We start from the raw sequence: 26,020 nt of genomic DNA, 5'->3' as shown, positions 1-26,020 counted from the left end.
TGTTTCTTATTTAATTTTTCACAGACAACAAAACTGAGGATATGGCTTTACTACCTATCACAGGTTATATCACAAGTGTTATGAGTGAACCTCCTCCTGACTGATGGAAGGGATCCCTCTCTGTATTTCAAGGCCCATGCATTGAGTAGTGTCTCAACATTGGGTCTTGAGTGCTTGTGCTCAACAAGTTTGACCATGCAGATCCAAGCAAGCTAAGTGTAGGTCAACTGCCCAATAAATGTAGGTAGCAGGCCCCACTTGGAAAATCACAGGCTAGTCAATACAAGACACATCTTCTTCGTGGGCACCAGCACCAGAGAGATCCACCTGTGTTTTTGCAGAAGTCTGAGGTTGACTTGGACTTAAGGAACATGAGCCCTGTGGGTCTTCATAAAAATATACAAGTTTCTTGTTTCTAAGACTGGGAAATTATTTACTGCAACACACATCAAAGTTGCTGGTGAATGCAGCAGACCAGGCAGCATCTCTAGGAAGAGGTGCAGTCGACGTTTCAGGCCGAGACCCTTCGTCAGGACTAACTGAAGGAAGAGTGAGTAAGTGATTTGAAAGTTGGAGGGGGAGGGGGAGATCCAAAATGATAGGAGAAGATAGGAGGGGGAGGGATGGAGCCAAGAGCTGGACAGGTGATAGGCAAAAGGGGATACGAGAGGATCATGGGACAGGAGGTCCGGGAAGAAAGACAAGGAGGGGAGGGGGACCCAGAGGATGGGCAAGAGGTATATTCAGAGGGACAGAGGGAGAAAAAGGAGAGTGAGAGAAAGAATGTGTGCATAAAAATAAGTAACAGATGGGGTACGAGGGGGAGGTGGGGCCTAGCGGAAGTTAGAGAAGTCGACGTTCATGCCATCAGGTTGGAGGCTACCCAGACGGAATATAAGGTGTTGTTCCTCCAACCTGAGTGTGGCTTCACCTTTACAGTAGAGGAGGCCGTGGATAGACATGTCAGAATGGGAATGGGATGTGGAATTAAAATGTGTGGCCACTGGGAGATCCTGCTTTCTCTGGCGGACAGAGCATAGATGTTCAGCAAAGCGGTCTCCCAGTCTGTGTCGGGTCTCGCCAATATATAAAAGGCCACATCGGGAGCACTGGACGCAGTATATCACCCCAGTCGACTCACAGGTGAAGTGTTGCCTCACCTGGAAGGACTGTTTGGGGCCCTGAATGGTGGTAAGGGAGGAATTGTAAGGGCATGTGTAGCACTTGTTCCGCTTACACGGATAAGTGCCAGGAGGGAGATCAGTGGGGAGGGATGGGGGGGACGAATGGACAAGGGAGTTGTGTAGGGAGCGATCCCTGCAGAATGCAGAGAGGGTGGGGGAGGGAAAGATGTGCTTAGTGGTGGGATCCTGTTGGAGGTGGCGGAAGTTACGGAGAATAATATGTTGGACCCGGAGGCTGGTGGGGTGGTAGGTGAGGACCAGGGGAACCCTATTCCTAGTGGGGTGGCGGAGGATGGAGTGAGAGCGGATGTACGTGAAATGGGGGAGATGCGTTTAAGAGCAGAGTTGATAGTGGAGGAAGGGAAGCCCCTTTCTTTAAAAAATGAAGACATCTCCCTCGTCCTAGAATGAAAAGCCTCATCCTGAGAGCAGATGCAGCGGAGACAGAGGAATTGCGAGAAGGGGCTGGCGTTTTTGCAAGAGACAGGGTGAGAAGAGGAATAGTCCAGATAGCTGTGAGAGTCAGTAGACTTATAATAGACATCAGTGGATAAGCTGTCTCCAGAGACAGAGACAGAAAGATCTAGAAAGAGGAGGGAGGTGTCGGAAATGGACCAGGTAAACTTGAGGGCAGGGTGAAAGTTGGAGGCAAAGTTAATAAAGTCAACGAGTTCTGCATGCGTGCAGGAAGCAGCGCCAATGCAGTCGTCGATGTAGCGAAGGAAAAGTGGGGGACAGATACCAGAATAGGCTCGGAACATAGATTGTTCCACAAACCCAACAAAAAGGCAGGCATAGCTAGGACCCATACGGGTGCCCATAGCTACACCTTTAGTTTGGAGGAAGTGGGAGGAGCCAAAGGAGAAATTATTAAGAGTAAGGACTAATTCCGCTAGACGGAGCAGAGTGGTGGTAGAGGGAAACTGATTAGGTCTGGAATCCAAAAAGAAGCGTAGAGCTTTGAGACCTTCCTGATGGGGGATGGAAGTATATAAGGACTGGACATCCATGGTGAAAATAAAGCGGTGGGGGCCAGGGAACTTAAAATCATCGAAAAGTTTAAGAGCGTGAGAAGTGTCACGAACATAGGTCGGAAGGGATTGAACAAGGGGTGATAAAACAGTGTCGAGGTATGCAGAAATGAGTTCGGTGGGGCAGGAACAAGCTGAGACAATAGGTCGGCCAGGACAGGCAGGTTTGTGGATCTTGGGTAGGAGGTAGAAACGGGAAGTGCGGGGTGTGGGAACTATAAGGTTGGTAGCAGTGGATGGGAGATCCCCTGAGCGGATAAAGTCGGTGATGGTGTGGGAGACAATGGCCTGGAAATGCTTGAATTTCCAGCATCTGCAGAATTCCTGTTGTTCGCGTTTAAATTATTAACTGTATCAGTCAATCTAATGTAAATACCACAGGCCTATTGGTGAGAAATGGGTATAAGAAAAACGGTCAGTAGGTTTCTTTATTTAAATTAATTTAGATATTTTATATATATTTAATTGTGTTTTTAATGAATTGTATTGTTCTTTTCTTGAGAAGTTTTGAGGTGCTTTTGAATGTTTGAATATCAATGATGTTCATCATCATTCAGTTTCAGCTTGACAATAAGTAAACCTGAGGCCAGGACTTCATGGATAATCTCTTTTAACCAACACAGTCAGCCAGCTACCCACTACAAGCTTTGCACGACAGTTGATTACTTTGTGTTGCATTAGGCCACAGCCCAATGCTGAATGCTGGCCTCCAGGTGGAATACAGCACAGGGTCATGCATTGTACATGAAATGGCTGTCTTATGTTCTAATTTAGGTATGAGCAGGTGTAATGTTAGTCTAGCACATTTTTGTTGTTTAGAAAAACCTATCGCTGAGTCCATGTGATGCAATCCTCTTCACTTGGATGTATCAAGATTGAATAACAGGAAGTTTGAGTAACCAGTAAAAAGTATCATGCCCAGTATCTTACACATGCACCCAATTTACAGTGTTCTGCAGTTACTTAAAAAAATACTCCAATTACATTCTCCAAGGTAAATGTTGCATTTGAAAAGCATCACACTAACAGTCATGCAGTCAGTTAGCTTGAGAATTCTCCATCTTGACTGGGTCTTAATACTGAGTCTCATTACCAAAGCCACATGGTTACAATCCCTTCATCACATCAGAAAGGTTACAGCAGCACAGAGAAGTGGGTTAAGGGGTTTATAGTATTCGTAATAAATTGAAAAGCAAAGTGATGCAGTAAGTGAAAATATGAAATGAAAACAAAATGCTAGAGATCCTCAATAACATAAGCAGCATCGTTATTAGTAAAGAGTTAATGTTTCAGGTAATTACCTTTCTTCTGAAATGAATATATATCGAAGTGGAAGCTGCCTGGCTTACTGAATATATTCTGTCTGTATTTTAGATGGGCATTAAATGCTGGCTTTGTCAGCAGTGTCCATATCACATATAAATTCAACCAAAAGACCTTTTTGAAATCCTAACTAGGACTGCTTCAACAATGTTATATTAGTCAGTTGTAAAGAAAATATTTTTAAAAATTTATTCCTCATTCTTTTCTGATTAAGCAGCAAGAGGTATCTGAAAACAAAGGAGGCATTGTACACGTATTCAAGGTTATAAGAAATTACTTCATTCTGGTTACATAAAGAATAAATACAGGAGCAAAGAAAATGATTAATGAAGTTGTAAAAGAGACAAAATAATACTTATCAACCAATTACTAAGCTGCACTACTCCTCTCTCTCCCTCTTTTGATGTTCCTGTCTCTATCTCCAACACATGGCTCCAGTCACAGACCAGCCTGAGAAAAGATTCTCTTTTGCACATTGAAATTCCACCTTTTTATAGCAGTCACGACTCATCAGGACTCAATATCCTAATACTTTCCCATGGGACAGTTCTATCAGGCAGTATGTGCAGCTATGGACTCATCTTCCCTTTCAGAACAAACATATTTTCCAGCATTATCTACTTTCAGAAGTTCTGACTACGTTGCTGTGCACTAGTCCCCCTGTACTTTCTCAAAACATTGCCAGGCCACTTTCCCAACTAACACCATTTTCTCTTCCACATTTCCATTTTGTGTTACAAATTTAACTCTTTCCTTACATCAGCCTTACAACTTTCTTGATGAAATTGCCTTTTATTTCACTACCAATGAACTTGCATATTTGAAGCAGACACAGTTTTGGCTAGTTGCCTTATTGGCAGAAACCTTAAGATGGGCTCTTAGAATTTTGATTTTGGCATTGATATTTGTTTATACTTGTCACACGTACCAAGTTACAGTGAAGAGCTTGTCTTGCATACTGTTCATACAGTTTAAATAATTATACAGTGCACTGAGGTAAAACAAGGTAAAACGATAACAATGCAGCCTCAAAGAAGATAGTCATAGTCATACTTTATTGATCCCAGGGGAAATTGGTTTTCGTTACAGTTGCACCATAAATAATAAATAGTAATATGTAAATTATGCCAGTAAATTATGAAATAAGTCCAGGACCAGCCTATTGGCTCAGGGTGTCTGACCCTCCAAGGTAGGAGTTATAAAGTTTGATGGCCACAGGCAGGAATGACTTCCTATGATGCTCTGTGCTGCATCTCGGAGGAATGAGTCAGGTAAACAATAACATGCAAGTTCAAAGTCAGGTAGATTGTGAGATCAAGTGTACATCTTATCGAACAAGTGATCTGTTCAAGAGTCTGATGACAGTAGGATAGAAGCTGTCCCTGAGCCATTAATGTACATGCTTATCACTAGAGGTTGGAAGTAATGGTAGGTAGGTTTGGTGATGATCATGAGTGCCACAGCAGTACTGGTATTTTTTGTTATATTTGGTATTTTTTCTTGTCCCTACTAATGGTAGAGTGGTGTAGGATACCAGATGGTGTAAATCTGCATGTTGACTGCTTCTTAGAAACATGGATCTGAAATAATTAGACTTCTTGTTAGTTCATACATTTTTAAGTGATATTGGAGGATTGACTTGATAACTTTATTAATCGCCTGAAAACCTGTTCAAATTTGTTGCTGTCCTTAATTTAGACAAATTTAACGTTATTATTTCTATGTTAAATGATCTGGGCAGAATATGTAGCGATTTCTCCTTTTAGTGTTATCGTGGGCAAAGTAGCAAAAAGACTTAGTCCAATTGAATTAATAAAACTAGGTGGATTGTCCGAATGGGTATTTATGTTGGCTCAAATATACCTTAATTTTCTTAAATTTAATTCTTAACCATTTTCTATATTTTTTGTCCATGATGAGACTGATAAAAATTGGCAGGCCATTTAAATAAGACAAAAACGTTTTTTTTTTTGGCAAAGTTTGGATGGAATTTTGCAAAGATTCTAAGCCATGTATTATTATTACACATTGTTATAAGGGAGGGGTTATTCAGAGCTCATTTGATAATTGCAGGGGGATTAAAACTCCAAAGCTAATTAGTAAGTAGTTTGGATATATTAACATTATTTTCTGCCTTAAGTTTGTATGTTTGTAGCTCTATATTAATCAGGTCCTTACACTAGCAGTGCAAATGCCCCAATGGAAACTTAATAAGCTGAGTGCTAAAGTATTGTTTCTCTGCAATGTAATTTCATCTAAAACCATAGTGAAATAATTTCAAATTTTTATGTAATCCTTATAAGAATGGGAAATTATATGGAAACAAGGAACAAGTCACTTCAAGCTAAATTTGACATTTATTTTCACTTCTAAAAGGAGCCTCATCATTAAAGCATTCTAATGTTCAAAATTACTTAATTTTGAAGTAATGTAAAATAATCTAGAAATAAATTTGTATGAAGGTAATTCTTTCTGTTGTTTCCTGATAAGTAACTGAACATGCTTCAAAGCAGTTAAAGACCTGGATCTAGAGGGAGAACAGCCAAGGATTTAATTTACCCAAGAGTGTTTTTGTACACTCTGTAATAGAATTTACCATAGATATAATTGCGGAGAATGAACTGAAGATACATTTGTATATTTTTGTTCTGGACACCAACTGTAGATGAATTGCATAAACTGTCCATGGATGACATGATCCAGCCACACTAAAGTAGGCCTTGAGTCAGGGTTAAGCCCAGCTTCAAGTTTAATGAAAGCATGACTTCATCTGAGCTGCTGCAGGCTAGTCCAAGATTCTCATTTAGACATTTTCTCTAAGGACACACCCACTGACTTTTCAGTGTTAATTTTCACGTGCTCCCATCCCCAAGTCCTCCCCTCAGTTGTCCATTCCTCTCTTCCAAGCCCTTCACTGACCACTCCATTCCCCTAATCATTGTCCAATTGACTTGCTCCTCAAGCTCCCCAGTGGCAACAGCTTGCGAATGAAGAGCCCTTGCGTGGGCATGAGAGTAAGTATGCTAAGCATTTTCTATTGTGCACAATAATTTGGATCATGTCTGCATTAGAATTTCAATGCTGAGCATCATTATAGAAAATTGCTGTGAGCCAGACCCTTCTCTGCTGTGCATGGCTGTTTTCATATGCCTTTTCAGATGCTGTGTAATTTCCAGCTCTGTATATTGGTTCAAGAGTAATTCTAGAGTGAAAATTATCACCTAATTTTGCACAATGTTTTGCAACTGTCATTTATGATATAATATGTTGGCATTTATTCAGCACACCAGCCATCAAGTGAATAGATTTGCCCCTTCAATTTTACCAGAACTATTTTAAAATAGTCACAGAGGAACAGATAATTAAAATTAAACATTTTCCAATCAAAACACTGAGGGAAGTGAAAAGCGACTTCAGAAGGGATCAATATATAGGATGCCTTGAAGATGATTTTTTCTGATAGTTATTTACTGTGATGGACATGACAGGAAATTTAGTTGTGTAAAAGAATAACAACCTCAGGGATTACACTTCCAGGCTGGTGAGAACTACATTAGTATTAATATCTTTTTAAGTAATTCTCCTGCAAGACAATTTGACAGCAAGGACACAAGTTAAAATTGAGCAGTATTACTGGCTTAAAAAGACTTGAAAGCTCATCTCAGAAGTTGAATTTTTGTTAATCATATGCACAAGTACATGTAATGTTGCAGAGGTGCAATGAAAAGTTTACTTGCAGCAGCTTCACAGGCACAGAGCTTCATGTAAACAGCATTCAGAAGTAAAATACAATGTAAGCATAAAGTATAAACAATCTTTACAAGAAGACACAATTAGAACATAAACATTGTCCATTTTAGTGCACAGTGGTAACAGTGCTGAATTATCGTGATTAGGCTTTTGCCAGTTGGTTCAAGAACTGAATTGTTGCTGGGAAGTAGCTGTTCTTGAAACTGATGGTATGGGTCTCTGTACCTTCTGCCTGATGTCATCTGCAACAATGTGCCTTGTCCCAGATGGTGGGGACCTTTGATGATAGATATTGCATTCCTGAAGTAGTGCCTACAGCAGATACAACCAGGAGCTGGGAGAGATGTGCTTACGATGCATTGGGCAGAATCAACTACTCTGAAACTTCTTGCATTCCTATGCCTTTGAATTGCTATATCAGACCATAATGCAACCAATATGCCTTCTCCCCATAACCTTTGATACCTTTACTAATCAAGAACATATCAACCTCCAGTTTAAATATACCCAAAGATTTGGCCTTCACATTTGTTTGTGCCAATGAATGTCACAGATTCACTTTATGCTTCCTCATCTCTGTTCTAAAGTAATGTCCATGTAGTCTGAGGCCATGTCCATTGGTCCTCGACTCTCCTGCAAGAAGCATCCTCTTGTTGCCCACTCTATCTAGGTCTTACAATATTAGGTAGGTTTCAATTTGATCACTCCTCATTCTTCTGAACTCCAGCAGCTACAGGCCGAGAACCATCAAACACTCCTCATATGTTCACCCTTTCGTTATCGTAAATCTCTCCTCGATCCGCTCCAATAACAGTACATCCTTTCATAGATATAGGGTCCAAAACTACTCTCAATACTCCCAGTGTGGTTTGATCAATGCATTATAATTCCTTAGCATTACCACCTTCCTTTTTAAGATTTAAAATTGTCTGGTTTGCTCCTCGTGAACATGTTCTGTGAATCACAAACAAGAGAAAATCTACAGATGCTGGAAATCCAAGCAACACAGGCAAAATGCTGGAGAAACTCAGCAGCCCAGACAGCATCTATGGAAAAGAGTAAACCGTCAACTGTATTCTTCTCCATGGATAGTCCCTGGCCTGCTGAGTTTTTCCAGTATTTTGTGTGTGATGTCCAGTAAATCACAGTTTTGTTACTGTGTTAGGTTCCCCGACATGATAATAACTAACTGCCTAAATCTATTAAATACATTAATTTTCAAAAGTACAATGACACTTTCAATAGCTATGTTAATTGGGTTTCATAGAATTAAAGCTCTAGACTCCCATCAGTTTGTTCCTTCGAACCACATAAATAAAAATATATTAAACTATGGAGATGGTATCATTGATATTTAACTTTTGTTCATTTAAAGTCAAATTCAGGGTATAAATTTGAACTTTCATTGCTGGGAGAAAAAATTGGTAGCCATGAATGGATTTTACTTTTTTTATTTGTGAAAGATTTCAATAGGAAGTAAACTAGGTAGTATATACATTGGGTAAGCAATCTACTTCAAGTTTTCTCTCCTAGGCTATAAAAGTTCTGACCTATCTCCAGTTCTTCATTCAAAAAAAGAAATATATTATAAATCATTCAAAATCAATTATTTTTGTACTAGTATGAGCACAAATAGTAACATTCTGGAAGGGTATAAAATTATTTAATTGTTTCAATAACAAATGTGCAAACTGCATTTTGTAAATCAAATATGATAAGTATAGCTCAGTTGACAAACTAAACGTTATATAAAATTCTAAATTTACAACATAGCAACACATTGAAACAGGAAGTTGTATAACTATCAGAAGTTAATCACTGTAGACAATGCTAATAGCATCTCTGCTCAGTGTTACTACTTTTATTTGGAATTTTAATCTTGATTAAAGCTTTCCTGTAAATATATATTTAAGGAAGCAGACATGAAATTTAAAAATGTCACTTCAGCATAATGTATAGGCAGAAGAGTGGCTCGGTCACAAAATTTCCCTTGGGTGAAAATGACTTTCTTTTTAAGAGCCTTAATTCTGTTCAATGCAAATATGTGTATGTAAAAATTCTCAGATTTGTCCAATGCTATCTGGATCATATTTTCACTCTTCTGATCTTGTCCCAAAGCATTGCAACCTGTGGTTGAAAAATGCTTTTTTATTTCCCTGTAATGAAGACATCTAATCAAAAGGAGATGTCTGTCACAAAACATTTTTGTCATTGTGACAATACCTTCCCACGTGCCCTTGTTCTTTGCTGACTCTGCTCTTATTTCCCTTTAAGGTCTGGCGCACCTGATGATGGGCGACCAAGGTATGGGTTCCATTCCTTTTTACCACTGTGCTTCCTTCTTCTCCCCCTTTAGTAGTTGTCTTACTCTATCTAGAAATAATTGAAAAAGCTTATACCTCCAGTTTGGCTGTTTGAAGAAACTTCTGTCTTTCTTTATTCTTTTAGTTCTTTTTGCACTTGAGTCCAGCTTTTTTTTTTCTTTGCCTTTGTCTTTGTGCAAATTAGGATAAATCAGAATAGTTTTTGTGAAAAATGTTAGTGTTAACTAATTAAAGCACTGTTATAATCATATTGACTGTATAACTAGTTCAGAGTGCTTGAAGTTATAATGTTCATAATTTTGCTTGCTTATGAATCTGGTGGTATTGTCACTAATTAGTGCCTGCTCTCAGCTTGGGGTGTGATGAATTGTCACACTTTATTGCCATGTGTGCAGCAGTGTGCTTAGACCATCAACAAATTTGCATGGCTGATTGAAAATACATTGTATGCACCTGCCCAGGCTGTTGGAATGCTGGAGGAATGGTTTTGAAAGCAAGTCAACCACATTCTCATTCCTAATTATGTTCAATGTTCTTTATGAATGATTTAAATCCTCTTCCTCACTAAAATTAGCATCATTACGTGGGATTCATACTTCCATCTCGACATAATGTCACGCTTATATGTCTAGGTGTGGTATATTTTCTTGCTGTGATTGGTTGCTTTAACATATATCATAAAACTTATAAATTGTTTCTCTTTTTATTCAAATATGCTTACTTCATTGGAACCATTCCATCAATTCCATAGGTAAAATTAAAGGTACAAAAGTCTTTTATGGCATAATTAAAATATATACATGTAAATGCCACCAGTGCGAATAGGGGATAGTAGCTTCTTTTTATTATCCAAAGTTTTCTACTGGGGAAATGATGTGTGGTTATGATATTATATTGCGTTCTGACTTCAGGTAAGGCTACCTCTGATATTTGTTTCTCAGTATTCAAAGTGACCACAACATTCTTACCTGCTTGTTAGATACAATACTTTGGAAAACAGGGTGACGGTTCTACTTTGATGATGGAGAATTGAAATAATTTTTTTTTGGAATTTATGTTTCTTGAGTATTTTGTCAAGGCAAAACCAGCATCTTGCAATAGGTCATTGCCCTTTTGAAACCTGACCAAAGCTGTTATAAATGCAGTGCTACTCATACAGTCGAAAAATAACCTTATCTTAATATGTCATGGACATTAATTGTATTGTGTTTTAAAATGAGTAATAGTTATTGAGTATTATACATTACAATTGAATAAATTATGTTTATTAAATCTTAGTTGGTTCAGGTTAAAGGCATCTTTAAAATATCATGATCATCATTTTACTTGGGCTTAAACTTAAAAGAAAATATTGCAGTTGTATTAATGACAAGTGCTGGATTCTCTTGGTATTCAGAAGCCTTTAGTTGGTGAACAGCCATAAATATGCAGGAGCAACTGAGCTGAAATTATCTCAATTGTTGTGGCCTTAGGAGCTCTGTATTTAGTTTCACTGCCTTTAGGTCAGAAAGGGGAAAACTGACTCGAAATGTGGATGTGTGGATAAGAGTGTAAAACCAGCTTTAGTTTGAAATTACAACTATCTGCTCCCACTGTCATTTCTTTGAATATGCATTTCTGGGTGAATTAAAATGTATTGCAAAATATATAGAATGCCCCTTAGGCAGTGGGGTAACCTCCTGAAGGAAATCTAACAAGTTGGGAAACTGAGGAGAACTAATTGAGGAGCTAGATAAAACATGATTTATGATTTTGGTAGCACAAAGACGAAAAAATCTGCAGATGTTGGAAATCCAAGCAGCACACACAAAGTGCTGGAGGAACTCAACAGACCGGGCAGCATCTCTGGAAAAGAGTACATTCAACATTTTGGGCCGAGACACTTCATCAGGATGGTCTTCAGTTTTCTGCTCACTATGTAGTTTGACCAGTTGGTTGCTTTGAGGTATAATTTTGTTCAGGAATGGACTTGCTGAGTGGAGGTGGAATCAGTGAAGGGTGGGACAAAAATGTAAAAGAGAAAAGCCCAACCAATTTTAAACTAGTCTCCAAATGAGTAGAAACCTGAATTCTGTTGGTACTTGGCATCTTGATCAGGCCTTATAAGGTCACCGGAATAAGTAACTGAAATGAGTTGAGTGGCTGTGGGTGCTGGAGTTGTAATTTAAGACCTTCTAGTTCCCCATGAAAGGAACTATGTAAAGAATATTCAAAACTACCATGCATACAGCCACTGTGAATAATTTCTGAACATCTAAAACAAATGAAATTGTGTAATACCAATAGTGCATCATGGTCTTTAATAAATTAATGGCCATTTTCATTGCATTCTGTTTACTTTTCATAACTATCAATGATAAACAGGTCTGATGAAAAGTAGGCAACTGGTTTAAATATCAACTAATTACCTCAACCAATATTAACTAGTTTATTTTGTTGAGTTTATTTATATTTTTGCTTAACTTCAGAGAATCATTACAATTTTCTTTCATTCAATATGATAAGTGCACTGACAATGGATAAAATGCAAGTTTGCTTGGAAATTGTCCGAGCATCTTTGCAAAGAGAAGGAAAAAGTTTCACATGCAATTTAGGTTTTATGCTTGATACAGAGATCTTGTATAGAAAGACACTGACAGGAAAAGAGTTTTCTGTAAGATTGGGAAATCGTAAAATATTTGCTTTTCTGTTTCTGAGGGCTGGATTTTATTGCTGGTCTTATAAGCAATAAAACTTACAAGTTTTATTGCTTTTGGATTCCAGAAAAGAAAGCTACTTATTTTTTTTTTACCTCTGGTTTCCCCAAAGAATTGAATCAAATCATAATTCTTTATGGAGAGATGATGTGATTATCTGATTGAGGGGTTCAAGGTGATGGCATTCAGACCATATTTGATACAGAGCATAGTCATATTTGATACTCATGCAAATATATTTGCATTGGAAAGTTGAATATTGAAGGCCATTTGATGTGTTTCAGAGAGAAGATGTGCCATTATTACATTCTGTATGCATCTTTCTATGTCACTTTCTATGTCATCTGAGTGCATCTTTCAGGACATCCAAATCGTCTCTTAGAACGTAGTGCAGGAACTGCATTAAACAGTTGCACACAACTAACTACACAGCAAAGTAATGTGATAATCACTGGACCAACTACTTTAATAATGCCAAGTAAGTAATAGATATTAACCAAGAGACTGTGGAGTTTTTTGTTCCCGTTCTGAGAGAAAAGATATGGCCTACATTTATAGACTTATTGCTAACTGTGCCATGATCCCTAACGAACACACGCAAAATGCTGCAGGAACTCAGCAGGCCAGAAAACCTGATGAAGGGTTTTAGTCTGAAACGCTGACTGTTTTCTCTTTTCCATTGATGCTGCCTGACCTGATAAGTTCCTCCAGCATTTTGTGTGTGTGTTTCTTGGGTTTCCAGCATCTGCAGATTTTCTTTTGTTAATGATCCCTAAGGACTGTGCTGCAATGCCATTTTAGATTTTGTGCTAAAATCTCTGAATTTCTAATTCAAAACAGAAATACGCCCAGCTACTCTAGATCACAGTTCAGACTACATTTTCCATTTACTATTTCTCATGCAATGGGTTATTGAGTTTACTTGTTTTGCATTTATGCTAAGCATTCTTCTCCTGAGCTACAAATTAGTTTCAATTACATTGAGTATTAATAGGTCAAAATTATATGAGGGATAGACTAAAAGTAGCAGTGAATGGTGCAAGAGCAATTGATGCATGTTGCATGCAAAATTAGGTTTAAACTCAGATTAATTGGTCTGCTTTCATCAACATGTATGGGTAGCATTGTTTTATTAAATGTGTGTCTGTGCCCTCTGATATAATTAGCTAAATGACTGTCAAAGTAAACAGGGTACTTCTATGAGAATTAAACCTCCTCATTTTTATTGTCATCATTTTTCAAACTTTACTCTCATGAGAACAATGCTTGATGTACATTATTTGAGAATTTTAATACAGTAGGACCGGAATAGTTGTTATTGTTGTGTGAATTTAGTGGTTGTTGAGGAGTAAATGATGAATGTTTTTGTTACTCTCTTTGATAGAAGTGTAAATTATATTTTAACTAAGATATTTGAGGTCATTGAAATTTGTAAATTGTTTTGAAACTCTTGTTGATGTTTCTAGAAACAACACTTCTTTGTCAATAATTTCACATAAGAGAAAAATGGAGAAATCAATGCTCTGCCCAAACACAAGGAATCTAGAATTTAAGGGATACGTGGTAAAGAAATCTCCCTTGAAATTTACAATAAAAATTATCAAGGTTAATTTGAAAAATAGTCAGAATTTATCCATAAATAGTGTAAAATGGGATGAGGGCAATTTTGATCATGTATTCCCACTATTTTTCAGCAAATTTTAGATTTTGCCTGGCATCTTGGTTTTTTTGTAGGTGAATTGGTTTCATATTTTTAAGGAATCTCATGGTAGGTGATAGTCTCCAGCATTTTTTAAAGTTGGACAGCATAACTGCCTTTCACTTGATTACCATACTTAGTAATTAAGGATATTAAAATGTCTATGATCACTTAAAAATGTCTCCATATCTATAGATTTAATTTATTAAAATAAAAGGACTGTTAAATAATTTATTTTTTAAAATCTTGTTATTCAACCTGTTAATCTTTACTCATCTTGCTTGAAATATTTAATGCAGTGATCACATCCATCCCATTCAAGGTCACTTTATTCATGGTTCCCAATCTTTCACTTTGTTCCGTATGGGGAAATCTATGAATTCATATCCTAAATTCTATCAATAGTTCTTTTGGTGACCAAGGTCTAAATATATTCAAATGCTACAGGTTATCCATGTGCAGTTACTTTATTTAAGTGGACCCTGGAAGGCTGGCTCAATTGCTTTGCCTTCATGGGAGCAAGCCACATAGTATTACAGTATCCAGGAAGAAAAATAATCCTGAACAAAAGGTATACATGATGAATGCTGGAAATATGAAATAAATATGTAAAATACTGAAAGCAAAGCATGAAACATTCTGTATTGGCTAGGGATATACAGAGCATAAAGAAAGATGGTTGTAATTATTAGCCAGTCATCTCAAAGGAAGGACGTTGGTACCTTCCAAGCTGCATACTCCCTTTGATTGAAGGAATGCTGTCAAAGTTGCTGGGGCTCTTTGCTCAATCCACTGTGGCATGACTATGAAATTAATAACTGTGCTCCTAAAAGATAGCTCAGTACCACCTTCTCAAACACCAACATTTGCTAAGAAATATTATTAAAAATCTGTAGAGTGATTAATAGTTCAGTCTGATTACTTTGAATCAGAGCTGAAGGATACAGTAACTGTAATCATAGTACTGAGGAAAAGTAGCAACGAAGGGTATGAACATCTAAGGTGGGGAGCAGGAGTAATCAAATGGTAAAGTGAATCATTGCAGGAGTGACCATGACATAAATCAAGAAATCCAGAGGAGTAGGAAAGTAGCAGGGAAAACTTGGGAAAATGGAATATACTGAGGTGACTAGTAAATCAGCAGCACACATCAAAGTTGCTGGTGAACGCAGCAGGCCAGGCAGCATCTCTAGGAAGAGATGCAGTCGACGTTTCAGGCCGAGACCCTTCGTCAGGACTAACCAGCAGAATGTGGATGTTTTCAGATCACATGTGGTGTCCTGGAGTGCATTTATTACCTTCTTGATATCACACTAAAAGCTGCTGTGCCACCCTTCATCTCTGCCACACGACAGTTCTGGATTCCATGGGTCGACTACTTCTAAAAATGCAAATGGAATGTGCATATCTGCAGCATAGAAACGAAAGGAAAAAAGTCAAGTGAGGTTTATCACAAATAGTTAATCTAATAATATCCAGGATGCTATAATCTAGTTCTTTTCGACTCTCTGTTTTGGAATAACATTTTTGTCAATTTTATTTTAAACTCAAAAATATTTTCAGTAATTGATTGAGATAACAACTTAGATGTTCACCCAGAAGAAGGTCTTTAAAACCAAAAGGTTCACACTTATCACACCCAGCATGCTTTCCGAAACATGGTTCTTTTAATTTTGAAGGTGTTGATGATATGAGTAGAATATCTAAGACATTAGATCTTGGAAAGACAGCGTAAGAGGGGATAACAAAAATATGGACAGATGGAAGAGCCTTGGGGATGCAAATCTGTTAAATTTTCAAATAATTCAATTGAAGCACTTTGAAAATGTGGCGAGAAGTTCTCCTTAACTTCTATCATCTTCAGCAGGATCCCACCACCAAGCTCATTTTTCCACCCCCCCCACCACTTTCAGTAGGGATTGCTTCCTATACGACTGCCTTGTCCTTTCATCCCTCCCCACTGATCTCCCTCCTGATAATTATCCTTGTAAGTGGAACACGTGCCATTCCTGACCTGACACAACCTCCCTCACTATCACTCAGAGCCACAAATAGTCCTTCCAGGTGAGGCGATGCTTCACCTATGAGTCCTTTGGGGTCATCTACTGTATATGGTGCTCCTGGTGTGGCCTCCTGTATATCGGTGAAAACCGATGTAAATTAGGAGACCACTTTGCTGAGCACCTACGGTCCGTCTGCCAGAAAAAGTGGGATCTCCCAGTGCCTACCCATTTCAATTCTATTTCCCATTCCCATTCCCATTCTGACATGGCAGGCCATGGCCTCCACTACTGCTGTGATGAGGCCCCACTCAGGTTGGAGGAAAAACACCTTACATTCATTCTGGGTAGCCTCCAACCTGATGGCATGAACATTGATTTCTCAAACTACCAGTAAATGCACCCTCTTCACCATTCCCCCTTTCCACCTTTCCCATTTCCCCCCTCAGTTTGTCCCCTTACCTGCTGATCACATCCCTCGTGTTCCTCCTCGTTACCTTTCTTCCATGGTCTTCTACCCTCTCTTACCAGATTCCCCCCTCCAGCCCCTTTTCTCTTTCATTTGTGGTCTTCCCAGCTCTTTACTTCATCTATCCCCCCTTCCAGATTCACCCATCACCTACCAGCCTGTACTACTTCTTCCCCTTCCCCCACCTTATTGTTCTGACTTCTCATCTTTTTTCCGAGTCCTGATGAAGGGTCTTAGTCCAAAATATTGACTATTTACTCTTCTCCATAGATGCAGTCTGGCCAGCTGAGTTCCTCCAGCATTTTGTGTGTACTTGGATTTCCGGCATCTTCAGATTTTCTTGTGTATGAGAATTTAAATGATCTGTTGTTCTAATTCAGAATGCAACCTTATTTTACACTAGCATACTCTTGTGTCACTCAGCTGTCTAAAAGAGATCCTGAACTGAGAATTTGGAGAACTCGGCAGAAATCTGCGAAACAGAATCTCATTGGTAGTAATTTCTGGATCGCTACCTGTGCTATGCCCCAGTGAGGGTAGAAACAGGATGATTTGGCAGATAAATGAGTGGCTGAGAAGCTGGTACAGAGGGCAGGGCAGGTTCTTGGATTTTTGGGATCTCTTCTGGGGGAGGTATGACCTGTACAAAAGGGAAGGGTAGCACCTGAACCAGAGGGAAACTAATATCCTGTGGGCAGGTTTGTTAGAGTTGCTGGGGAGGGTTTAAGCTAACTTAGTGGGGGACTGGCCAACCGGAGTGAGGGGGCTCAGGATAGGATGGATGGTAAAAAGGCAAAGATAGCATGCAGTCAGACTACTAGGAAGGTCAGGCAGATGATAGGATAAAATGGCAGCCAGCAGGGCAACTATCAGTGTATTAGTAATGCATAATCAAAGTGTTATACTCAATGCACGGAGTATAAGAAATAAGGTGGATAATCTTGTTGCATTTTTACAGATCGGGTATGATGTTGTGGCCATCACTGAACCATGGCTGAAGGATGGTTGTGGTTAGGAGCTGAATGCCCAACGTTACACATTGTATTGAGGGATAGGAAGGTAGGCAGAGGGCAGACATCCCACCTCTCCCGGAAGTTCCGGGAGTCTCCCGCATATTAATAGTGGCTCCCTAATGCCCGCAAATTATATACAATATCACGGAAATCAATATTTTTCAAGAGCGAGCGAGAGAAGGCAAGAGAGAGCGCGAGAGCGACCACGAGAGAGAGAGAACGCGAGCGAAAAAGGAAGCAGAGCGCGAGAGTGTGAGAACGACCACGAGAGAGAGAGAGCACGAGCAAAAGATAGAGCGAGAGTGCGATATTGCAGGGTGTTCCAAAAAAAGAAAATATAAAACATATGTCACCCCAGACTACACTAGAGTATACTCCTGCCTAATAGGGGTCAAAATAATGATAGTGTTGCTTGCTGTGCTGTTTGCAACAGTGACTTTTCTATTGCCCATGGTGGGTTAAGACTATAAAAGACATGTTGGGGTGAGTTTAACAAGTGTCATTCGTTCATTAGCGTAGCTAACGTTATTTAAACTAGTTGGCTGGCTGCTCAGGAGCTACTCTATTGCAGACATCCCAACTCTCCCGGAAGTCTCCCGCAAATTGATGGTGCTTCCTCCCTGAAATGAGTTTTTGCAGGGTGGGATGTCTGAGAGGGGATGGTGTGGCTCTGCTGGTAAGGAATGACATTAGTCATTAGAAAGATGTGACATAGATGCTAAATCCTTGTGGGTTGAGTTAAGAACTTGCAAATGTGAAAAGATCCTGGTGGTGGTTATATACAGGCCTCCAAACATCAGTTAGGATGTGGACTACAAATTACAATAGGAAATAGAAAAGGCATGTCAATAGGGCAATGCTATGATGGTCATGAGGAGACTTTAACATGCAGGTAGATTGGGAAAATTATCTTGGTAATGGATCTCAAGAGAGTGAAGTTGTTGAATATACCTACAAGATGGCTTTTTAGAGCGGCTTGTCATTGAGGCTACTAGGAGCTCAACTGTACTGGATTGTGTGTTATTTAGTGAAATAGAGGTGATAAGGGAGCTTAAGGTAAAGGTAACCTTGGGAGGCAGTGATCACAATATGATTGAGTTCAACATGGAATCTGATAGGGAGAAACAAAAATCTGACATCACAATATTTCTGTGGAGTACAGGAAATTACAGTGTTATGAGAGAGGAGCTGGCCAAAGTAAACTGGAGGGAGAGGCAGGCAGGGATGATAGCAGAGCAGCAATGGCTTGAGTTGCTGGGGAAAATGAGTAAGGTGCAGGATAAATGTATTCCAAAAACAAAGAAATACTCAAATGGCAAAATAGTACAACCGTGGCTGAGCAGGGAAGTCAAAACTAATGTAAAGGCAAGAGAGAGGGCATATGACAAAACAAAAATTAGCTGGAAAATAAAGGATTGGGAAGCTTTTAAAAAATTTACAAAAAGAAACTGAAAGGATCATTTGGAGGGAAGAGATGAAATATGAAAGTAAACTAGCAAACAAAATTCAGGTGGATAGAAAAAGTTTTTTTCAATTATTTATCAAAAAAGAGAGATGAGAGTGAATAGAGGACTACCAGAAAATGAGGCTGGAGAAAAAAATAACAGTAGTCAAGGAGCTGGCAGATTAATTAAATGAATATTTTGCATCAGTCTTCACTGTGGAAGACACTAACAGTGTGTCAGGTATTGAAAGAAGTGAGGGAAGAGAAGTGAGTGAAGATACTATTACAAGGAAGAAGGTGTTCAAAGAGCTGAAAGACCTAAAGGTGCCTAAAGATCACCCAGACCTGGGGTTCTGAAAGCAATAGCAGTAGAGATTGTGGAGGCATTAGTAATAATCTTTCAAGAATCATTGGATTCTGGCATGGTTCCAGAGGACTGGAAAACTGCAAATGTCACTTCACTCTTTAGAAAAGGAGGGAGGCAGAGGAAAGGAGCCAGTTAGATTGACCTCAGTGGTTGGGAAGATGTTGGAGTCAATTGTTAAAGATGAGGTAATGAAGTGTTTGATGATCCAGGACAAGATAGGTCAAAGTCAGCATGATTTCCTTCAGGGAAAATTTTGCCTGACGAACCTGTTGGAATTCTTTGAGGAGATTACAAGTAGTTTAGATAAAGGGGATGCAGTGAATATTGTATATTTGGATTTTCAGAAGGCCTTTGACAAGGTGCCATGCATGAGGCTGCTTACCAAGTTAACCATGTATTATAGGAAAGTTACTGGCATGGTTAGAGCATTAGCTGATTGGAAAGTTAGAGAGAGATATGGATCAAACATGAGTAAATAGGACTAGATTAGATGGTTGTCATGGTAACTTCCCATGCTGCATTTCTCTGACTGTAGGGATCTATACCAACATCGTTTTTGCTTTATAATAGTATCACAGAATTCATGTCTCAAGCCAAGACTACACTGAAAACAGATACCGAGCTAAAAATAAGAGCTGGGTCCTTCAGTACAGTCAAAATAAATCTAATTGCATTGAATAAAGTTGTTATTATCATCAAAATACCCTGCTATTATCTATGCTGTCAATTCTATTTGAAGTTGAAGTCGAGTTTATTGTCAAACACAAGTCTATGTATGCACAGGTGCAATAAAAAACTTCCTTCTAGCAGCATCAAAGGCACATAGCGTTATTTAAGCAGCATGCATACTTAAGGAAAACATAAATCAAGCATGAATTAGACACCATTTTTACAAGAAGGAATAGAATTAATTCAGAAAAATAAAGTCTATTGCAGTGCAAAGTGATCTACAGTGTATAGTCTTAGTGTTGCTGAACTGTAGTGATTAGGGTTGTGCCAATTGCTTTAAGAATGAAATGGCTGAAGAGAGGTAGCTGTTGGTAAAGGTGTGTAATTTGTGAAAGTATTTGTGCAATATTTTGCAAGCAGTGGTATGTAACCTATGCTGCTCCTACGCTATTCTCTTTCACCTATGACTGTGTGGCCAGATTCTGCTTTAACTCCATCTACACATCGGCAGATGATACCACTGTTGAGGGCCACATCTCAAGTAACGATAAGTTGGAGTACAGGAAGGAGATAGTGAGTTTAGTGACTGTCATGACAACAACCTGTTTCAACCATTTGTTGTTAGGCATATGAATGATGCTGCTTGTCTTATATGCTGTTGATGTTGGCATGGCCTGGAAGAGTGCACTGGTATTGATTTAAACCCTATTCCAAGATCTGTTATGGGAAAACATGACTCCTTGAACAAATGCAGTATCCCCAATAACTTTAGGGAATCACCGACCCATGATACTCATAGCATTCATCATGTTGTTGAGAACCACAAAATCATGCAATGGAAGCACATGAAAGACCTGCGTAAATGTCCAAAGGAGCTAAGGCATATCCTGCACCATCTGCAAAAGAGTTTCAGGTTCCCACATTGGCCTCATTAGTTACCTGAGAAACCACAGAAAAAGAGTGGAAACAATTCAACCCTGATCCTGAGAGACAGAATAAGATTTTTTTTACATACAGTGCATTTTATTAATGTTCCAAATTTTCTTCAGAATGGTCAACAGTTCAAAGTAAGATTCAGGCACCTTTTAGCTGCATCTGCAAATTCAAACAATAATGTGCATATAATAAAAGCATGCCAACATAAAATTAGTCCCTGTCTCTAGGGTTTATGCTTCAAAGTTTGAAAATGCAAATACTTCTCTGAAAGATGCAGTTTTGGTGTATATTAATAGGCATATATATTGCTTCATGATAGATCTCCAGTTCCTGTTAGCATTTTTAATCAATATTCTTTTTAAACAGGGTTTTGACCAGTTGGAACACAATTGAGATAACCGAGTTGCATTCCGCATTTCTGTTTTAGTTTTAGTCTCACCTCCTCTTTGCTGAAAATGTCTGTCTTTCAATGCCTGTCAGATTTGTGGGCCTATTCATATTTGTGAGCTTTCATTTAACAAGCATACAGTTATCTTGTGCTGTGTAGAGGTAGATGTCATTGTGTTCATAAAGTTCTTGTAAAATGTGGAGCTTATACCCCTTGAAATAAGTTTGTCAATACCTCTTGACACAAGAAAGACTGCAGATTCTGGATTAATGTACAAAAATGCTGAGGGACCTTGGAACAAGCCATTAAAATGATCAACACAGTGACTCTTCTGCATTGAACTATCAAATTACAGACATTAAACGTTTTTACTTAGGACTATTTTAATGTTGCAAATTGATCCAAATACCTTTAATTGGAAAATTATTAATAAGCTATAATTACCAAATTATCAATCATTGTAGGGTAAGCTGAATGATCCCACTAAACTATGGATTAGACAGACCAAAGCTCTGCAACCTTATCAGATCTAGTCAAGTAAACTAGGTAATTCAATCACTAACCAGAGGAGGAGGCAGTAATAACAGAGCACAGTTTGTGTATGGAAGGGACTAAGCTAAAGCATTTGCAAGCAGATTCAGCTAGACTTGCTGAGTAGATGATCCATCTCTGCTTTCAGCCAAGGTACTAACAGTCACTGAATATGGTTAGATGATTTGATATTACTCCATATCATTTCAAGAAATGGACGCAGCAAGGGTTCTGAGATACAGTAATGTCGCAGCTCCAGATTAGCACTCCATAGCTCACCAACACCTGCTCACAGATTCCTGGACCACTCACCCCTTGACCATATCCTTGTTTGCAACATGCATCAAAGAGCAAGAGGACCGATGAAGAGCTGTAGGTTCATCAAGATTGCTTTACAATTTAAGCAAATGATTTCAAATACTATCCTAAATTTTATTTGCTTCTTTAAAAGTAGAACTAGGCATTTCAAATCTTGTTATTTGATTCAGCTTGTATCACAAAGACCTCCAATATCCATCTTCCTCCTTATCTGCCATGGAAACTATTATCCAAGACCTGATCACACTTGGGTTTCATTACTTCAGCCACACTTGGTTAGTTTACCTCTGCAAAATTCAGCTCATCCAAAGCTTTTTGGTGATCTGATTTACCTTTTGATTCCCTGTGCCTTACTTTTAAAAGTAGTCTCTAAATGCATGAACTAGTATATCTCACTCAGAGAGATTGCCCTATCTCAAATTGTTCATTTCTCTGACTGTTCTTTTGTTAATCTTTCCTTCCATACCCTTCACTATTAAGGCCCCAAGCTTAGAACCTTTAATAGATTTCCTCTTCCGCCTCTTGTTTTTCTTTAAGATGAGGTGCATGATGCTGAGACTGTGGGAGCCATTGCCTCTCAACTCGTGGAATGTGGTTTTGTTCCAGACTTTGGATGTTGTAAACATGGACTTTGCATGTTTTCCTTGTGGATGCATTTTTTTAGTTTTTGGTTGTTCAGTTTCTTCTCGCGTCCCATATATGTGCTTGTGTGTTGATTAGCAACTGTGAATTACCAATTAATGTAGCTAAGTAGTGAAAGAGTCAAGAAAAAATATTGATGGGCATAACTGAGAATATATCAGGCCTGCAGGGAACCAGGAGGGTGAATGAAATACTGCGTTTACTTTGTTGGGTAAATATCATAGACTTGGTTAGCTGAATGATCGCCTCTGTGTCATAAAATACTCTCCTCAAAATTTAACTTTGAATCAGTTCTGGATTTTGAACTTGTCTTGCCAGAGCATTGCTAGTATATTCTATGTCAGCTCTGTTTGTGACAGGAAAGAAATTTGCAATTGATCATGTTCTTACCATAGTCTTATTAATCAGTAAAGGTTGCATGTTTTGAAAATGTTATGTAAGAAGTCTTGAAGTACTTGTGGTGTATCGGTCTGTGTATTGAGAAGGTACTATATATCACAAAAGAATCAAAGAAATATATAGCGCAGTCATGGGCCCTTTAAAGCAAGCTTATTCATGCTGAGCTGCATTAATCCCAGTTGCCTGTGTTAGGCCCATGTTCATCTTCCCCTTTCCTATCTAAGTACCTGTCCAAACACCCTTTAAACATTGTAATTGTATTAGCCCCTTTCACCTTCTCTCGTAACTGAAGATTCCACATCTTCACCACCTTTTATATTATAAAAAATATTACCCCTCAGGTCTTTAAATTCCTCATATTAAATTTGTGCCCTCTCTCTGACATACCCTGTGTGTAGTGTAGCAACCAGAACTGTACACAGTTTTCTAAATGTGGTCTAACTAATGTTTTATACAACTGCAACATGGCATTCCCTATGAAGGCTAGCATACTTAATACCTTTCACCGTATCATTTTCACCTGTTCAAGGGGCTATTGACTTTAATTCCAAATTGTCCCTGTAGTCAATACTCTGAAGGCTCCTGTTATTTATCCTATGTGCTTCACAAAAATATGATCTCCCAAAATGCTTTGCCTCACACTTGTCTGGATTATGTTCCATTTGCCACAGCTACACGTAATTTTTCAGCTGATCTGCATCCTACTGTGCCCTTAAACAATACTTCTCACTATCTTTAACTCCAGCAACATTTGTGTCATCTGCAAATCTGCTGATCATTTCACATTCTCATCCTGTGTCAATATTACAAATGACTAAGGTTCCAGCTCCAATCTCTGTGATCTATCTTGTCTGTCGTTCAATAGTTCTACTTAGTATCAGAGAAATGAAATCAATATACATCCTGAGATTCTTGTTCTTCGCAGACATCCACGCAAACAGTGAAGTATCCCAAAGAATGACTGACAGTTAAAACATTAGAACCCCCAAAACCCCCACTTCCTCTCCCATGCACAAGCAGTGGCCAAGCAACGACCCCATCCAACCCACCCACTTCCACAAAAAAGCATCAGCACACCTCTCAAATTACGTAGGCTTTGAAAGGTTAGGGTGTGTGTCACCACCAAGGAATATCTAGGTGCTGATGGCTTAGAGAGATACTGTATATGATACCCAGGTTAGAGATTCTGGGACAGTTTTATAAATAAAATGTGCTCTCAACGTGAAGGCAACATCACAACGTGTGTGGTCATTCTGATAAAACTATCATGGACAGATGCAAAAGTTAAGTTTACAAGGAATAAATAAAACAGGTTTACTCTTAATGTTGATTCTTTTTACCCCTGTCACAGACTCCTATCCAGCAGCAACTTTGCTCTTCAGGATGCAGACTGCTGAGGCAGCCTTGACACCATTAAATTATTTTTCTTAAATCAAATCTAGTCTCAGGAATGGTGACCGTGGAAGTATCAGGTTATTTGAAGGTCCCATCCTAGTTTCCTGAAGCTTTTCAGAGAAGGAAGTCTTTTATCCTTATCCATTCTGACATTTAGGTCTCTCAAACCACCAGTGTGTTTGACTCTAAGCTGCATTCTCAGTGCAGGGGCAATTGGGGATAGAGAAAAAGTGGCATTGCCAGTCACGTTTGTTTATTGTGAATGAATGGAAAGAACAAACACACATGTTTCCTTTCACAATACCTTGCTTGTCACCATTGCCAGCCCTAAATTTTTATTCACTATTTCATTAGCCCAGACTGCTAGATTACTGATCTGGGAACAAACAGCCCTTTACTATTTCCCTTGTACAGCCAATATTACAAATGTATTTTCAATAGAGAGTCTCTTCATACAGCACCATTAATCAAAAATGATGACGCACTCATATAATTTCCAATTTAGTTAGGTAATTGTAGCCAACACTTCATATGATGCTTTATGTAGGGAGCTATTATAATGTCCTGAAGTAAGTTTCATATGTCAGTCACAGACTTTCTGGATTTCAGCAATGTTTATTTAAAATGTTTATGAATTGCTAGAAGAGATCATGGGCTTGTCAGGCTGAATCTTTTATTTTAATGTTCCCTTATTATTTTTTTTCTCTCAAATGTATTTCAATGTCTCAAAATGCAATCCTAAATATTGCCAATCATGCATTAATCCAATTTAAATGTTTCAGTCATATCATAAATTCAATTTCCTTATGTTATCTTCCAATTTTAAGAGCAGCAGCCAAGGAGGTGTTTTGCATCACTAGTTCCCCATTGAGAATGGTAAAAGAAATTAGAAGATATTTCTTACGGCATTCAGAATGTTGATGCTGCTGATATAGAATATGCTGCAGCAAAACAGATATATTCCCTTTTAAACAAGTCAGGTCTGGCTTCTGTAATTGAGTTAGCAAGCTTGACAGTATAAATAATAACAAATAAACAGTCCACTGTAATGTCCCTTTGAAGGTAAAGTGGTTACAAGATTCTCATATTCATTGTAATAGCATCTATGACAGCTTGGGTCTTGGGTCAGTATACGATTACACTAAGTAAGGCAATTTAGATGGAGGTATGTGAGAAAGTCTAATTGTTCTGTTCTTTTCAGAAAAGCAGCCTGTAAAATAACAATAGGATGGGAAAGTTTAAAAAAAGATCTATAAGCTGGTTCCTAAAGCAATTAACCTCTGAAGGAATACAGAAAAATGTGACAATGTAACCTCCAACAAAAATGTAGCTGTTAATAATTGGCCTGTTAAGTAATGATGATATATGTTATAACCCCAGAAGAGTCTGGTTGCTTCATTGCATACGCTCAAATAAGACAACTTGAGTCTTGGCTGATGACT

At 38.6% G+C, this 26,020-nt stretch overlaps 1 protein-coding gene across 1 annotated transcript in view; it reads left to right on the top strand.

Moving 5' to 3' along the window:
* The window catches only part of nrxn1a (neurexin 1a), a 1,764,001-nt gene that overhangs the window by 214,990 nt on the left and 1,522,991 nt on the right, over window positions 1-26,020 (top strand). The window contains exon 7 of the mRNA XM_072265192.1: window positions 9,563-9,592. Coding sequence (XP_072121293.1) covers window positions 9,563-9,592 — 30 coding nt within the window. The remainder of the gene's footprint in view (window positions 1-9,562; window positions 9,593-26,020) is intronic.

This window comes from Mobula birostris, chromosome 8, assembly GCF_030028105.1.
Source record: "Mobula birostris isolate sMobBir1 chromosome 8, sMobBir1.hap1, whole genome shotgun sequence".
NCBI lineage: Eukaryota > Metazoa > Chordata > Chondrichthyes > Myliobatiformes > Myliobatidae > Mobula > Mobula birostris.
The sequence above is the reverse complement of the archived record's forward strand: the minus strand, read 5'-3'. Positions and strand labels throughout refer to the sequence as shown.